Here is a 16,095-nt window from a genome sequence, read left to right on the forward strand (position 1 = left end):
ACTAATAAGACGCAAATTATTTATGTCTTGATTGTAACTTTCTATAGCCTTACACCATTCAAGTATCTACTGTATAAATAATGTTATTAGTCTACAAGAATATTACTATGAGTATGAATAGGACTTTGAATAACATGAACATCATATAATAGCAAGTTGATGTTCTTAATAAAAGCATTACAGAAGAATCTAGCTTTATATTTTCTTTTCACTGTAGCTTTACTACACATTATGAATTGTTATTAATTTTAATAAAAGCAATGGTAAAAATGTCACTCACATTGTCATTTTATAATATATTAAATTCAACTATTATATTAATTCCTGTAATTCTGTAAAAAAAAAAAAAAAAAAAAACATCAGCAGTGTATTTTTATGGTGAACGCAGTGGCCAGTTCTTATTTCCCAAAAAATATTTCATAAAACAGTGCCAGTCTCCCTGGGTTGTAAAAGGCACAATGGTGATTCTTTTATTTATTTCGAGGAATATTTTACCGAATAATAAAACAATTCTGAAAATCTACTCACCCTCAGGCCATCCAAGATGTAGATGAGTTTGTTTCTTCATCAGAACAGATTTGGAGAACTGTAGCAATCCATCACTTGCTCACCAGTGGATCCTCTGCAGTGAATGGGTGCCGTCAGAATGAGAGTTCATATTGTTTCTTACACGACAACACAACATCAAAGGACATTAATTGATGGTGTGGGCTACTCGTGGATAATTTTTTTATCATCTGCTTGGACTCTCATTCTGACGGCACCCATTCACCACAGATGATCAATTGGTTAGCAAGTGATGTAAGATAAAATTTATTTTCAGTTCTGATAAAGAAACAAACTCATCTTGGATGGCCCAAGGGTAAGCAAATTTTAAGCATATTTTCTTTTTTGGCTCAACTATTCCTTTATACTCATGGGATTCGAACCGACAATCTAACCCATGCCACCCATATGCATGTTTTGAGTTCTTACTTGCTCAAGGAAAATGCTTATACAGCATCAATCGACCCTAAATTATTCAAATATGGTTCACTACCAAGCCACAGGCACCCACATCCAAAAACACAATTGTGACAATCTTCTGGTTGGCAATGATGGTAAGTCACGAATCAACCCTAGTGGGATTCAAACCCACATCCTTTTGGACAATCTGAACCACAACAGCCAAGAGCTGCAGGCAGCAGTGTGAGGTGGAGGGAGGGGGATGGAGCTTCTGCTTGCAGCACCGAGTCTGACTGACGTCTCTCTGCTCTCTGAGGACACGAGTGTGTGTTTTTGCAACGCGCTCCTGCTTTGCATCTACATCAGTTTTTCCGAATAACTCCTGCTCATCGATTGGAAAACTGAAAGTGGCTCCCGTGGTTTGAAGGTAAAATACAGCTGCGTCTGATCGTGACAGCTGAGATTTTCCGCACGTTTGCAGAGCTCGTTAGTGATCGATTCTTCCTGTATCTCGTGATCGATTATTGCGAACGGGATCATGTCAGAAGTGCTGCCTTACGACGAGAGCATCTCTCATTATGGTGATGATGGAGATGAAGAGCAGCTGTCCCTCACCTGTCGCCTGCAGAACAACAGCAGTAACTTCTTCAGTACTGCGCAGAACAAACGAGCTCCGAAACTCGGACAGATCGGACGCAGTAAGAGAGGTGAGAAAAAACTACGTATTTACGTTTTTTCGTAGGTGAAAGTACCGGGGAAAAAGAGGAGGGGGGGGGGGCATATTAATGAGTCGTACTAATATGCTTAGTTTCCACTATTTCTTTTAGTATGAAACCATCCCTTAAATATGCAAATGTATAGCATCACGTGATGATGTCAGAGTGATTCATTTGAACCTAATTGCCTGCCTGTGACTTAATCAGTTTTCATCTAGTGGCAAATTGTTATATATATATATATATATATATATATATATATATATATATATATATTATATATATATATATATATATATATTATATAATAAATGTATTTTATATTTTTTAATTAACAACAGTGATTGAAATTAATATTCAATTTATTAAAGCCATGTATTAATCTCAAGTCAGTGTTTTTAAGCATTTTGCATTTATTAAAAAAACTAATGGCAGTATAATTGAAACAATATATTTTATTTATTAACTTTTTTTTAATAGTTAACTTTTAACTTTTTTTAATTTATCAGATCATCATTCATCAAAGCTCAGTAAATATTGCTCAAAGCACAGAGACAAAGATTTCCTTTAAATTTCACCAAGCTGACTGCTCACTAAAAAAACTCCCACAGATCATGTTTTCATGCCATTTAAGTCTTATTTTGATGTAATAAAGGGGTAATATCCAAGCGGCAACCTCCCACTCTCTCTCATGAAGCCAACCAGGAAGTGACTAAAACTGCAATTCATCGACTGGCTCCCAAAGAGAGTCAATCCCATAGACTCCCCATGTCAAAACGCCCAACTTTACAGCAAAAAACAAAAACAAAAAAACAACAACGTTTACAGCCTGGTGCAAAAAGATTATTTTGGTCTATATAGCTAAATTTGCCTTTCATGACAACTGTGAAGGGGTGATTTTTTTTTATAACTCATCCGTTTAAATTATATTGAAGGTGCTGTAGGGAACTTTTGTAAAAAAAATATTTTTTACATATTTATTAAACACAGTAGAATATGAGAGAGATAATCTGTGAAAAAATCAAGCTCCTCTGGCTCCTCCCAGTGGTCCTATTGCCATTTGCAGAAACTCCATCGCTCCCGGTAAGAAACAACCAATCAGAGCTGCGGTCCGTAACTTTGTTTGTGTTCAAAATGTAGAAAAATGTATATAATAAGCGAGTACACCATGAATCCATTTTCCAAACCATGTTTTTGGCTTGTCCTGAATCATTAGGGTGCACCTATAATAAGTGTTTATATTCGGACTATTTCGGCGGTTTATATTCGGACTAATTCGGCGGAGTAACCCAGTACCTTTGTGATTCTTCATAGACATAAACAGAGAGAAGTAGTTCCGGCTACGATGTTCTTCCGCAAGACGCAAGTAGTTCTGTTTATTAACCGCTAGAGCGTCAAAAGTTCCCTACCGCAGATTTAAGCCTTAAATTTCTGCATTTTTAAGGGAATGTCCACTTGAGTGACAGGTGGATTGATGCTGCAAAACAAAAATTAATTTCGATACCCCCCCCCCCCCATACAGGATTTTTAAAAAAACTGAACATAAACAGTCAAATCTTAATAAGCAACATGGTATTGTTGGTATTAATTTTAATACTTATTAACTAATAAATGCAAATATAATAAAAAAATAAAATAATTAATATTCATAACACATTTCCAAATTATATTTGTAAATTAGAATTAAAATTAAAACCATTGTGTAGCTACATGCCTGTATAGCCTATATAAATATATAGCCTATGATTGTGCAATCCCTTGTTGCTAAGACATTGATCTCAGACATACATAATTATTACGTTTTGCATTTGGATGCATGTTTAAATATCAAAGACAACTTTTTGCCTTTGTCTATTTTTGATTAGATGCTATTTTAATCTTTGATTTCAGGTGTCAGTTTTTGCATTATTATTACAGTCAAACCTATAAATCCTTTTTTCCCTACAATTACAAAACACACTGATCATTTAACAATGCATTGGACAATGAATGTGTATTGTAGAGGCAAAATACAAATCATAAACATCATAAAATATAATAAAAACGTCATAAAATATAAATCAACATCGTAAAATGCTGAAGATAGTGTGTAGTTATTTTTTGCTTCTATACACATATAGGCTACTAGCCTGGTAATACCAGACTCTGCTACTTCACTTTGCTTCGTAGCCAGAGTACAGAAGCGAAATTAAATTGAGCGGAAGTAGGAAATCTGACGTAGTCAGGCTAATAGGCTACACACTGAGCAATATAAATCTTTACATTTCACAGCGTGATTTCTCGACTGCCACAAAATACAGATTTGTGCACTTTTTACTACAGTTTTCTGATTAGTTTTACCAATGGCATAGGAATCGTCAGATTGACAACTCTAGCCCACTAGTGTTGGGGGAATCATAAAACTGCTTAAAGATGTTGATGTTTTTTGTTTTTTTGTAATTTCTTCATGGACATCATGTTTGACCCCAGTGCCTCTTGTGAATTCTCTTTCAGTTGTCATAGAAGACGACAGAATTGATGAAGTCCTGAACAACACGGCAGAGAAGTCATCGGCGGGAGTGTAGCGCACAGGGACATCGTTAAAGCGGAAGGAATTCGTGGGTTATGTGCATTCTGCGTCGAAAGCACCTTGCAGTCCCTCTTAGTATGGGTTGAATTACACGGTGAGGCAGCAGGCGAGGAGAACGTCCTGCTGCGGGCATCCAAACGGAGGAAGCGGCTTTCTCTCTTTAAGGGCATGTTTCATATCCCTTCTTATAAAGTGACATCCTACACTGGACAAACAAGTCCTATGTTGTTTAATACATGTGGAGTTGGTCTGTTGTGGTCCAGATTCAGTTTATATTGTGAGAGGAATGCATTGATATCACAAGCACAAATCTGACAACTTTCATTCTTTATTTGTCTGAGACTAAGCACTTGGTTTCTCCATATCTTTTTTGTGCACAATGAAAGTGTTTTTCACTTTAAATATCCTAATTATTATCTCTTGGATACATTTTTGTTCTTTTGCCGAGTTGACAGACTGAGCAAATGTTTTTTATAGGATGAGAGAGGAAAGACTACTTTTTTTTTTTAAATACATTTTTTCATGTTGCATATTGTGTATTTTTGATGTGGCTGCAAACTGCTTAGCCTGAGTTCAAAGGCTTATTTTCATATCAAAGAGCTCCTTCTGAAAAAAAAAAAATGCTTATTTGAGTTGTATTCGTAGCACTTTCAAACGTAGTTGTCATAAATGGATTTTGATCACTTCTGTGCCAAATTTTTGCAGAATATGCCAGTCAACTTGTGTTTCTGTTCACCCGAGTAATGTGAAGTTTTTCAAGCCTGCCTCTCATATATGTTTCAGGGCTTTTTTAACTGCTGTTTTGCATGAGACGAGCACAAACGCCTCCTTCTGTGGCAGTGAGCTACTAATTTATTTACAGTAATGTTGCTCTGAATGACAAGCCTCACACTCTTGAATATTGTGTATGTTGCACTTCTCTGTACTGTTAAACAGGGCTATATTTGCAATGAAATAAATGACCATTAAAATCTGATTATATAACAGAACTCCACCACCCTCACTGTACGCTATGTGAAATTTCGTCCCTTTGTTGAAAATGGCACTTCGGCCTTGATTTCCTTGTTTTATCGATTGTAACGTGGCGTATTTCTGAAACAAATGTTTTCCAATTAAACAGGCCTGTTCGGATGTGACAGTCTGAGTTGTCGAGTCAGTAACGAGGAATGCATTTCAGCTGTTTAACCAGAAGCATGTGCTTCAGTCTGCTTGTTTTGCTCTTAAAAGGTATATTCTACTTTCAATACAAGTTAATAAATAAATTGCTGGATACAAAATCTGTGTTTATAATGAATGCTTTTGCAATAAATGTATATAAAGTCAGGTATTGCGCTGAAATAGATGTTAAAATACCAAGTTTCTAAATATAACCTTGAGATTTAATTTCTTGCACTGTTATGTACAATTTCAAGTAAATGCTGTCCGCTATAATTCATTAAACCTAAAGGAAAACGTATCAAGGTTTACACTAAGCAGCTCAACTGTTTTCAACACTGATAATAAGAAATGTTTCTTGAGCAAATCAGCATATTAGAATGCTTTCTAAAGGATCATGTGACACTGAGGCCTGGAGGAATGATACTGAAACAGAAAAGTGTCATTAAATGAAAAGTTTTCTGCTGAAAAGCACCCAGTCAAGTGAAATGAAAGAATAGTTCTTCCCTACCAGATCATTAGGACCCCCCGGATGAGCAGGTAATCAGGTGAGAGAAACGTCACAGTTCAATCTCTCTTTATACTTAAAAGTTTCAATGGCACCATTCGGATGACTACTGGGGTCACTTACTCAATTACAACATTTCCACCCTATTTTCTCAAAGGAAATGAAGCAGAGCAGCTTAAATAAGCAGTTTATATAGAAAACATGAGGCTGCAGGGGAAATAGCAAAGAAGAAAGTGAAGTACTGTCTGAAAAGCTGTGCAGTATCTGCTCTCTCTCCCACATTACTGAACTCTCTCTAGTCAGAAGTGAGCTGAACGTACTTAGAAAGCACTAGAACAACTTTACAAACAGAGTTCAGTTTTTTTACTTTCATTTTTATTTTAAACTGCTGAGTGCATGAGGAACAAGAAGGTGCTGTTCCTTCTCTGAACACTTACGCCACATTATGCTGCTGAAATGATTTACTTTTAATCACAACTGAACAGCACCATGAGGAACAAATAAGTCTGAGAAAATCAGAGAGACACAGCCCTTTTCACACAGTAATACCGGTAAATTACTGTAAGATTACCAGAACGACTTCACCGGTAAATACAAAAACAAGCAACAACTTTCCATCAGTTTCAAAATACATCATTTGTAAACAGGGGTATTCACGTTGTTTTAAGTCTCGTGTCGAACATTCACATTCTTGCAGTTGCTTTTGGCCCAGAGACATCATTTTAGAGACTTCAAACCAAACTTGTCCAGCGAACGTCCGTATACCAGTAATCTTGTTCTGCATTCACACAGAGCAGATTTCCAGTAATTTACTGGTAATGTAACAACTTTCTTACACCAGCAAATTGCCAGAACAACTCAGTATTTTGTAAAAGCTCCTGTTCACACATAAACTCTTAAGGGTAATTTACCGGTATTTTCCCAGAAATTTGTCTAATATACTTGAGTCTGTAATAACTCTTTTGTTCTCCATATTACTGTACAATTTCTATAAAATTTTTACATTTTAATGAAAAAAAAATTGTTACTGATGACTTTAAGTTCTTTTTTTTTCTTCTTCTTCTTCTTTTTTTTTATGGGGGGTCTGGGACTGTAGAAAATGAACACATTGTGATACAAAAACAAGAAAACAAAAGTGTTATTGTGTGTGGGCATCTCATTAGAGCTCCAGCAGATGATGCAGGGCTGCACTTCTCTTCCTTCATTATTTTGTCCACTCTCTACACATAGAAGTGCTAACGGTAGAGTTGGCTGCCATGGCAACAGATGCGCTCAGTGCTGTCTTGGAGCAGCTATGTGAGCAAAAACCCCAATTGGCGCCTTTTCGTCATGCAAATAATCCAGCTTTGCCATGTGTTTTATTATTCCGCACTAAAGCTGGCAGCCGTCTCGTGAGCGTCAGCTCTGAATGATGCTGCTCTCAAAAGCCACGTGGTTCAATATTCAATAAAAGACACCCGAATGCATCTTTAAAGTAGAAATTCACCAAAAATGGAAAAACATTTACTCACCTTGATGTTGTTCCAGACCTGTTTGAATTTATATTATGGTACTCTTTTCCAAAAGAATCATGCATCTGGGCTTTTGTTTGGGCTTCAAAATGGGAATAAGACACCAAAGTGCCTCAAAGTCCCTTTAAGGCCTTATTGTATAGTCTTTGTCTTAATATAATATATTTGTAAATACTGTAATTTTTATAGAGAGCTCCCATGAATATTGTCTATAAAAAATAATAGTCGAGTCACTTGAACGTTAAAACAGATCACAGATATTTATGGGTTCATGTTTCATGTAGCCTATTTTAGTGTCAGTACACCCAAATGACTGACTTTTATTTATTTTTATTTCACTTTAAAATAAAAGAAATCATGGGTTTAATGAAGAGAAACTAGCAGTTTTGCAATTCACAGTGTACAATATGTTTTACAGTAGAGTTGAGAAGAAAGCTTCGATCAGTCACACAGCTTTGTTTCACCATCACTTTAATTTTGAATCAAATGCTGTTAGCCATTTTTGTAGTTCACATGACCTTTGTAGTCCACTTTGGAGCTTTCGTTAAGAGTACGTTTTTCTGTGAATTTAGACTTGAAGCAATCGTATGACAATTCATATGGACTAATTTTATGGTGCTATTAAGATATGTTATATATTATTATATCAGCATCACAATCCTCATTTACTTTTGTTTTATGAAAAAGAATGACCAGGATAAAAATTCAGCTGCGACATGTACATTTCTGCTCCTTGGAGACTTGCGGTTTACGTAACTGCAATATATCTTTCACTATCAAAAACTGTGGTAAAGGTTAAATTCTGCCTCGTTGCAAGGCATCATGCCACTAATTACAGTAAAAGACTGATTTTGCTTTGGGACCATGTTTATCTGAAAGTTCCACAACGGTTGCTATGGAAATGTGTGCTGAGAAGGGAAGTTGTCCTAGTTAGAGCACCGCTCCTGTTGGCAGTGATCTGTAGGAGGCTTGAGATACATGCTCCTGTCTTATTATTAATTCTCCTTGATGCATTTCCAACAGCAACGCAGGTCATCGCACAATATGAGTGCTATTGTGGTAAAAATCATAATTTTCCCATTTGCTGTTGAGAGGGTTGCACAGTTAAATGCTTTCCGCCTACTCTACAGATTGTTTGCTCACCTCTGTGCTTCTTTTAAAAGGTAGAAATTTCAATGATCCAATAGTAATGTCAGATATTTCAAATGAGCCTGTTTGATCTAACTATGCTGAAACACGACACCAAGCCACAGGAGAATGTGTGCCTACTTACAGCATCTTGACATGGCAAAAATGTTTGGCTGAAAATAATCATCTCAGGGTTGGCATCTTCAGCATATATTAGAAACCGATCAAACTCTGGTTTGAGATGAGCCAAGCTGATCACACCATAATACTGTATACACTATTAGATTTAATCTGTCAGTGCTCTACAGCAATAAAATTTAATGTGGACTGATTTGCACCTTAAAAGCAGCATCACATTTAATTAGTTTCTTAAAACACATTGATTAGTATTTTGAATTTGAATCACCTTTTTTTTTTGACATTTTCTGAGGTGATTTTAATATTTTGTGTCTCAGTGTAACTCTATGCTATTTTAAATTGCTTTGAAAAGTAATGCCACATTACTCATTATTCATGTCTGTAGCAAAACACTGAGATGATTTATACACTAAAGTTTAATAACTAATGTGTGTGTAGAGGATACTAATTAAGTTTGCAGTATAAATTAAGGGTTTATACTTTTGGGTCATTTCTTTGATTATTCAGGTTATTCAATTAAGGTTATTCAGTTAGTTTCTGCAGCCAAATATATTAAAGTTTGCAACTGCTTATTTCAAACTTGTATTATTCTTAAAGGAATAGTTCAATCAAAAATAAAAGTTGGCTGAAAATATACTCACTCTCAGGCCATCCAATATTTAGATGAGTTTCTTTCATGTTCAAAACAAAGGAATTTAGCATTACATCACTTGCTCACCAGTGGATCCTCTGCAGTGAATGGGTGCCGTCAGAATGAGAGTCCAAACAGCTGATAAAAACATCACAATAATCTACAAGTAATCCACAGTACTAAAATATTTGTATAGAACCGTTTTGGAATGTTTCTGCTTGTAAACAGTGCTTATTCTGTTCATATTTCTCTCTTGATTCAGATGAGGAAATATTTTTACTGGAGAAACCAATATTATGGATAGAGCCAGAAGTAATGATTTAAAGTTAAAAATGTCTCATTGAATTTGTTTCTAACACACAGCTTTTCACTGCACAAGACTTTAATTGATGGATTGGAGTGGTGTGGATTGCTTGTGGATTATTGTGATGTTTTTATCAGCTGTGTGGACTCTCATTCTGACGGCACCCATTCACTGCAGAGCATTGATTGGTGATCAAGTGATGGAATGCTACATTTCTCCAAACCTGACAAAGAAACTAATTCATCTACATCTTGTATAGCCTGACGGTGAGTATAATTTTTGTGTGAACTATTCCTTCCTGTCTAAATTAACAAGTTATCACTATCATCACAGAAATTCAATGATATTGTTTGGATTATTAACTATCATGGTATTTGAACATGGTAGTCAACTACTATCATGGTACATATCAAAATACCATGGTATTATGATATTATACCATCAAAGTCATTTTTGAAAGGTTAAAAACTATGAATCCAAAACACAAAATCCTTATAGATGTCAGAGGTTGAGTAATTAATCAGCAGAGAGGTTTGTAATTGCATTTGATCAAACAGAAGGTTAAACTGATTCACACTAATGCATTCTCTGTGTGCTTGATTGGAATCTGACATAATAACCCTGTTTGCTTTGATCCGCAATAAAACATCATAGAATTTGGAACTGATTAACAAAATTACTATGATTAAAGATTATTTAAAATCTTTTACTATTTAATATTTTTTTTAGGTTTACTTAATATAATTTTGTTGTTTTGCACACAAAAAAATTCATAGTTGGAATAACTACAAATGGAAACATTTAAAATTTACAGATAAATTCACACGAGTGAAACTTTATGTGAATCTGAGAATTACGGATTGTAAGTCAAAAGTCATTTATTCGAAACCTGTAAGACCATCGTTTCATCATCATTAGGACAAGAACAGGCTTCAGCTTTGAAGAGAGCACATGTATGTGGCTGTAATTGGCTCTGGAGGCACGTGTTTTAGCAACAGTGCCAGCAGAGAATAAAGGAAGAATTTAATTCATTATGTCCAGTGGCTTCATGGATCCCGGATTCAATCTAAGAGGTATTTTTTAAAGGCAGTAAAGGGGTGAGCCACCCCCATCAGCACATACGCTGTGTCATAATTAGATCTGATTCACTCAGTCAGCAATCATTAGGAGAGTCGATCAGATCAAAGTCAGGGATGTCATGGACACTAATGAGCCTCTGAAAAACACATATTGAGGAAAAAAGAGAAAATCAAATCGACAGGTCAAAGATCTCTTAACAAATCTTCATCTCATTTTTATTAAAGACCAAGTAATTGTAGACTGAGTGAAAAAAATATATGAACCATTATATTATAAAGACAATAGTTCCAAAAGAATGGTATATTGTCACAGTACTGAACCCAAAGTAAATTATTACAAGATTACTTAGAAAATGTTCATTTTGTACAGTTCACAGAAGTTGGGAGAAGATTTTTTCTCACTAATGTTAAATCAAAATGAGATGCAGAAATGTGAAGAGAAGCATATAATGTATTTGATAAAAGAGAAACTGAAATTGTATGTTTATCATAACACATACTCCAATATTCTTTTTTTTTTTCTTTTTACAAAAATTATTTAAAAACAATTTTTACAGCGAAAAAGACAAAATTGCAAAAAAAAAAAAAAAAAAAAAAAAAGATCCCTCAAACTGAAAACAAAACAAACAAACAAAAACTGATAGACAGTTTTCTTTTTTTTTAACTTCAACCAATTATGAAGTAACTTAGCTAGCTACCTAGCAACACCTGAGTTTCCTTAGCAACTGACAGGTGAACAATTATTAGTCAAATTATGTGTCACTAAGCCACACGGTTCTTCTGTCCTAAATGCTTACAATAAAAACAACCACAAAACAAATCTACATACAATTTGCAATTATATAAATACACCATAAAATCAGCCATAAAGGACTCATCATCTGAGCTCACCTCTGCTTCATGCACATTTAATACACACAGTTCTCGGTCCCCTAGGATCCTCTGATAACACATGCTGACATACTCTGTGCATGATAGCTGTGAAACAAGGCAACAAAACACGGATTGGCAGCACTGTTGCCATAGTAACCCCACAGCCCCTCACGCTTCAGCAGCCGAATATGCTGAGAAGATGAGGCCGTGTTTATTTATTTATTTATCGCAGCTCAGTAAGTCTCCCACACAAAGCATGAAGCATGTGTCTCACAGACATGTTTTCTGTGAGCGACAGTGATTTTTCAGCCTCCGTGTCTTTATTTTGACTTTCCGTGACAGATACTGTAATTGAATTCATGATTGAGTCAGATGCATTACACTGCTTCCTTTCGCAGTCATGTTTTATGTAAAAGTCTTCTGTTATGTAATTTAGCACTACCAAAAAGTTTATAGCTCGACCATCAGAGGTTGTCATGAAAAAGGTCATGCAAGTCTTCAGTGGGTTACAAGCTGTTACAAAACCTATTGTGCTGCCTACAAAGGCAGTATTTTAAGAAAGCATATAGGTGCATTCAGCTTAATTATGCATTTTCGATGAGACGATCATATTTGATCAATTCTAATGTTCAGCATTTCATACTCCACAGAGAAAACACTTCCACAATTCCTTTCAAAAAGCAAAGTATATACTATATGGAACTAAAGGTAACACTTCAAATTAGAGAACACATATTCACTATTAACTAAGAGTTTTCCCTTAATAAACTCCTAATTTGCTGCTGAGTTAGTAAGATAGTTGTTAAGTTTGGGGTCGGGTTAAGGGATCTAAAATATGGTCATGCAGAATAAGGAATCAATATGTGCCTAATAAAGTTATTACTTATCTAAAAGTATTACCTAACTGTCAACTGTATACAGTACATAATACTTTTCATTTGCAGTCCAAATAGCTCAACTTTTGTATCAGCTTTAGTTGTATCACATAGCTTTTTGCAAATTCCATCCACCCACCCATAGGTCTGTGTGCTGTAAACCTGTTTGCCACTTTGGAGCTGCACAAACTTGCCGAGCTAAGATGAGAATCACAGGAAACTGCGATTTGTTGCAGTACTGGAGACTCTGACATCTGTAGCTTTTGTTCCTCTCGTTTTAAACCCAATGCAGTTCTCAGCGGGAAGCTCAACCCTCTTATCTGAAATATTGCTTCTATCCCCTGTCATAATGGTGGTGAAAATAAACTGCTGCTCCAAATTGACTTTCATTTGTGGCTCAGGTCACTGCGCCGCTGCTTAAGACATGCTTAAAACCTGCTCTAGACTCTTTGGGTTCCATTATTGTACCTTCTATACTGTTCAGCCCCTACAGCTCGTGCGTCTTCTTTGTGCTCTTGCCCCTACTGTGGACACCTGATGTGATACCATTTCCTTCTTATTATTTGCCCGCTGTGACCTTGTTGGTTGCTATGGTGCTCACCACATTTCTTTTCCACATGGCACCTGCTGCACTCAGCTGACCGACATCAGGTAAGTCCAGTTCTCACTTCCAGTTACAGTCTACAGTGAGGAACTAGGAAAATCTTAAAATCATATCTAAAAATGTGAATTAAAATGAATAAATGTAGATTTTTTTTTTGGATAATTTATTGTCCATAAACAATTGTGTTCCATCCGCTTACGACTGTGTGTTTTGATTCTAATATATCTTGTAAAAATAGCTTTTTCTGCTCTAAAAGATTGATGGAGGGTAAGCCAATAGCATTTGAGTGTGGACTGTGAAGGAGCATTTCATTGGTTAGATCCTCGGAATGAATGCCCTCTTCAATGAATGAGTCGGTACAAATTCAGTGATCTTGTGCGTGAATCAACTGAACGAGAGCAAGCAACATTATTTTAGATATAGGGCCCTATGATTTCCACAGTGTGGAAAACGAAGATGGAATCATGGTATCTAGTCGTAAAAATTGGATTCACTGTATTACGCTGAATGTCACAGAATTTGCACAATTTTGAATGAATAAATAAAAAGTTGGTTTAGTACACTTAAAATTAGGGTAGGTGATTCCAACGCTATCTCATGACCAATTTGTACGTATTTTACGAAGTGGCTTATTTGTACGAATTTGTACGACATTACTCGTAGGGTTTTATACGATTTGTCTAAACCCCAGTGACGGTTAGGTTTAGGGGCGGGGTTAGGTGTAGGTCATTCGTACAAATTCATACGAATTGTGCAACTTGGCAAAAATCGTATGAATTTGTATGAGTGTGGTCGTACGAATTTGTACGAATGAGCCACCTCGTGAAAAATGTACGAATTACCGCAAGATCGGGTTGGTGATTCCAGAGGGGCTAGCAATGACAAGCTAGCTTTGAAAGCATAAAATCCCACTCTCCCTGCAAATCACTCTCCAAAGCCACGCCTCCTCCAAATCATGAACACGCACAGGCAGACCAGAGGCTAACCGGAGACATGATGAGAGACTACATTACTGGAGGGTTGAATTCAACACTGTCAGATTACCTCATATCTAATTCACCGGTGAGAAAACATTACTGTACAAAGTGCATAATATTATATTAATAACTCCTTCTATTCTCAATCAGTCTGCAATAGCGTAATGGAACGCGCTGATGACGTATGGACAGAGTGCGTGGAGGTATGCAAATACATACATTGAGAGGCAGTCAAGACAGACTATCACAATCCTCGGACTGAGGATATGGTCCTACGCCTTCCACAGATGATATAAATAACATATAAATACATTTAGACCACTAAGCTTAGTGATTGTTATAAGGATGTAAAAAGAATTTCAACCATCATAACAAAAAAAAATTCTGAACCAAATAAACCTACCCTGCCTTTTAAATCAAAACGCGATAGTGTCAGTCAATATTAAGCCACGAAAAGACGATTTAAATATGAATCCTGCATGTTCTGCATCTCTCTGTGTGAATGAATGGCGCTTAAAGCTTGGTTTTGTTTAACACATTGCCAGAGTTTTCGACACTGCTTCTGATAAAAACTTTGTTGGTTAGAAGATGTGTGCAGTGGTCGAACTGTAAAACTGTAAACTGTAGAGAAAAAAAAGAAATAAATTTAAATTTGGGGGGAAAAACCATAACTGCAGTTAGTGTGGTCAATTTCTTTGGTGGGGCAGGGGGTCCTGTAACTTTACACAGTGATTACAAAATTTGTCTAATTTTTTTAACAATTTTATTTATTTATTTATTATTATTTTAATTTCTACTCCTTTTGCGAAAATCCCTGTGTCAAAACGCACTTGTGCTTTTTAAATGCAGATGCAAGAAAACATAACCAGGGATGGGGCTGGGGTGCAAATGAAGCCATTTTATTTTTATTGGTCGATGCCTTACCAAAAACATTGGATGATTTCTTCGTGTGATGACGTCATGCAACAGTGGCAGCCAGTGTGACATTTTGGTAGGAAAGCTGGCTTTGGGAAAACAACTTAGCAAGGTAATAGACTGCGGAAGCTATCAGCTCACCTAATGGACAACACTGGCTGCTGGGAAGCCATGGTTAATCAGGATACCGCGTCGGTGAGTGAGTATCCTGATTCACCACAGCTTCCCAGCAGCCAGCGTTGTCCATTAGGTGAGCTGATAGCTGATAGTCTTCTGCCATGCCGAGGGCAATCAGAGGGCATTTAGTGTTATTCTAAATCACCTCTGACGAAAAGACAAATAGTAAACAGTAGTGTCATCTAACACCTGTAATAACAAACTACGTCAATCATTTACAGTTGACTGGAAACTCCCTTAAGTGAGTTTTCTTGCATTGTCTACAATAACACAACCGGCTTGCAAATTTAATAATAGTCTATCAAATATCATGAAGCATTCTTGAAAAGCTTCGTACAGACATGTGATCCTCAGTCACTGCAGGAGCAAAGCCCAATGTTTTCATTCATGTGTCCTGCATGATTAATTTAGAGCTGCCACCTGCCAGACATTCATCTGTGTAGGAATCGATGTTAATGCAATGCCACGTTTCAGGCTCACAGGAGACACTTGATAAACATGCTTCACTGATACGGGTGAGCTGTTATTTAAATATGGAGCAATAGGAATAAAGCATTGTACTTATGTATTACCTGAAAGATGTTGAACATAAATAAATAAATATACCCTTGTTTTTTTTTCTAATATGTTTCCAGAAATTAAGTTTTACCATTTCAGCACTTAGCAGACCTGGAGCTAGTCTCAGCCTCAGGCGGCACACCCACAAACCACCCACAAACCATTCTACCATCTATCTGATCATGCGAAGTTTAATAAAAGTAGTCCATTCGAGTGTTGTTATACTGTGTTTCACGATTTCTTAAAGCTGCAGTAGGTAACTTTTGTAAAGATATATTTTTTACATATTTGTCAAACCTGTCATTATGTCCTGACAGTAGAATATGAGACAGATAAAATCAAAACCGACTGCAGCTTACGTTATAAGATAGCCTTGTCCATGTTGACCAGACAAACAGTAATTTCGTTTGTGGTTCATCCTCTAATCCATTC

At 36.3% G+C, this 16,095-nt stretch overlaps 1 protein-coding gene across 1 annotated transcript; it reads left to right on the forward strand.

Annotated features, from left to right (window-relative positions):
- The first annotated feature begins 1,415 nt into the window (after nucleotides 1-1,415).
- LOC113071087 (calcium/calmodulin-dependent protein kinase II inhibitor 2-like) lies at nucleotides 1,416-5,507 on the forward strand. Its single transcript, XM_026244456.1, has 2 exons — nucleotides 1,416-1,652; nucleotides 4,155-5,507. The coding sequence occupies exons 1-2, from the start codon at nucleotides 1,484-1,486 to the stop codon at nucleotides 4,223-4,225; spliced, it is 240 nt and encodes a 79-aa protein (XP_026100241.1). The 5' UTR covers nucleotides 1,416-1,483; the 3' UTR covers nucleotides 4,226-5,507.
- The last annotated feature ends 10,588 nt before the right edge of the window (nucleotides 5,508-16,095 follow it).

Source organism: Carassius auratus, unplaced genomic scaffold (assembly GCF_003368295.1).
Source record: "Carassius auratus strain Wakin unplaced genomic scaffold, ASM336829v1 scaf_tig00005936, whole genome shotgun sequence".
NCBI classification, from domain to species: Eukaryota; Metazoa; Chordata; class Actinopteri; order Cypriniformes; family Cyprinidae; genus Carassius; species Carassius auratus.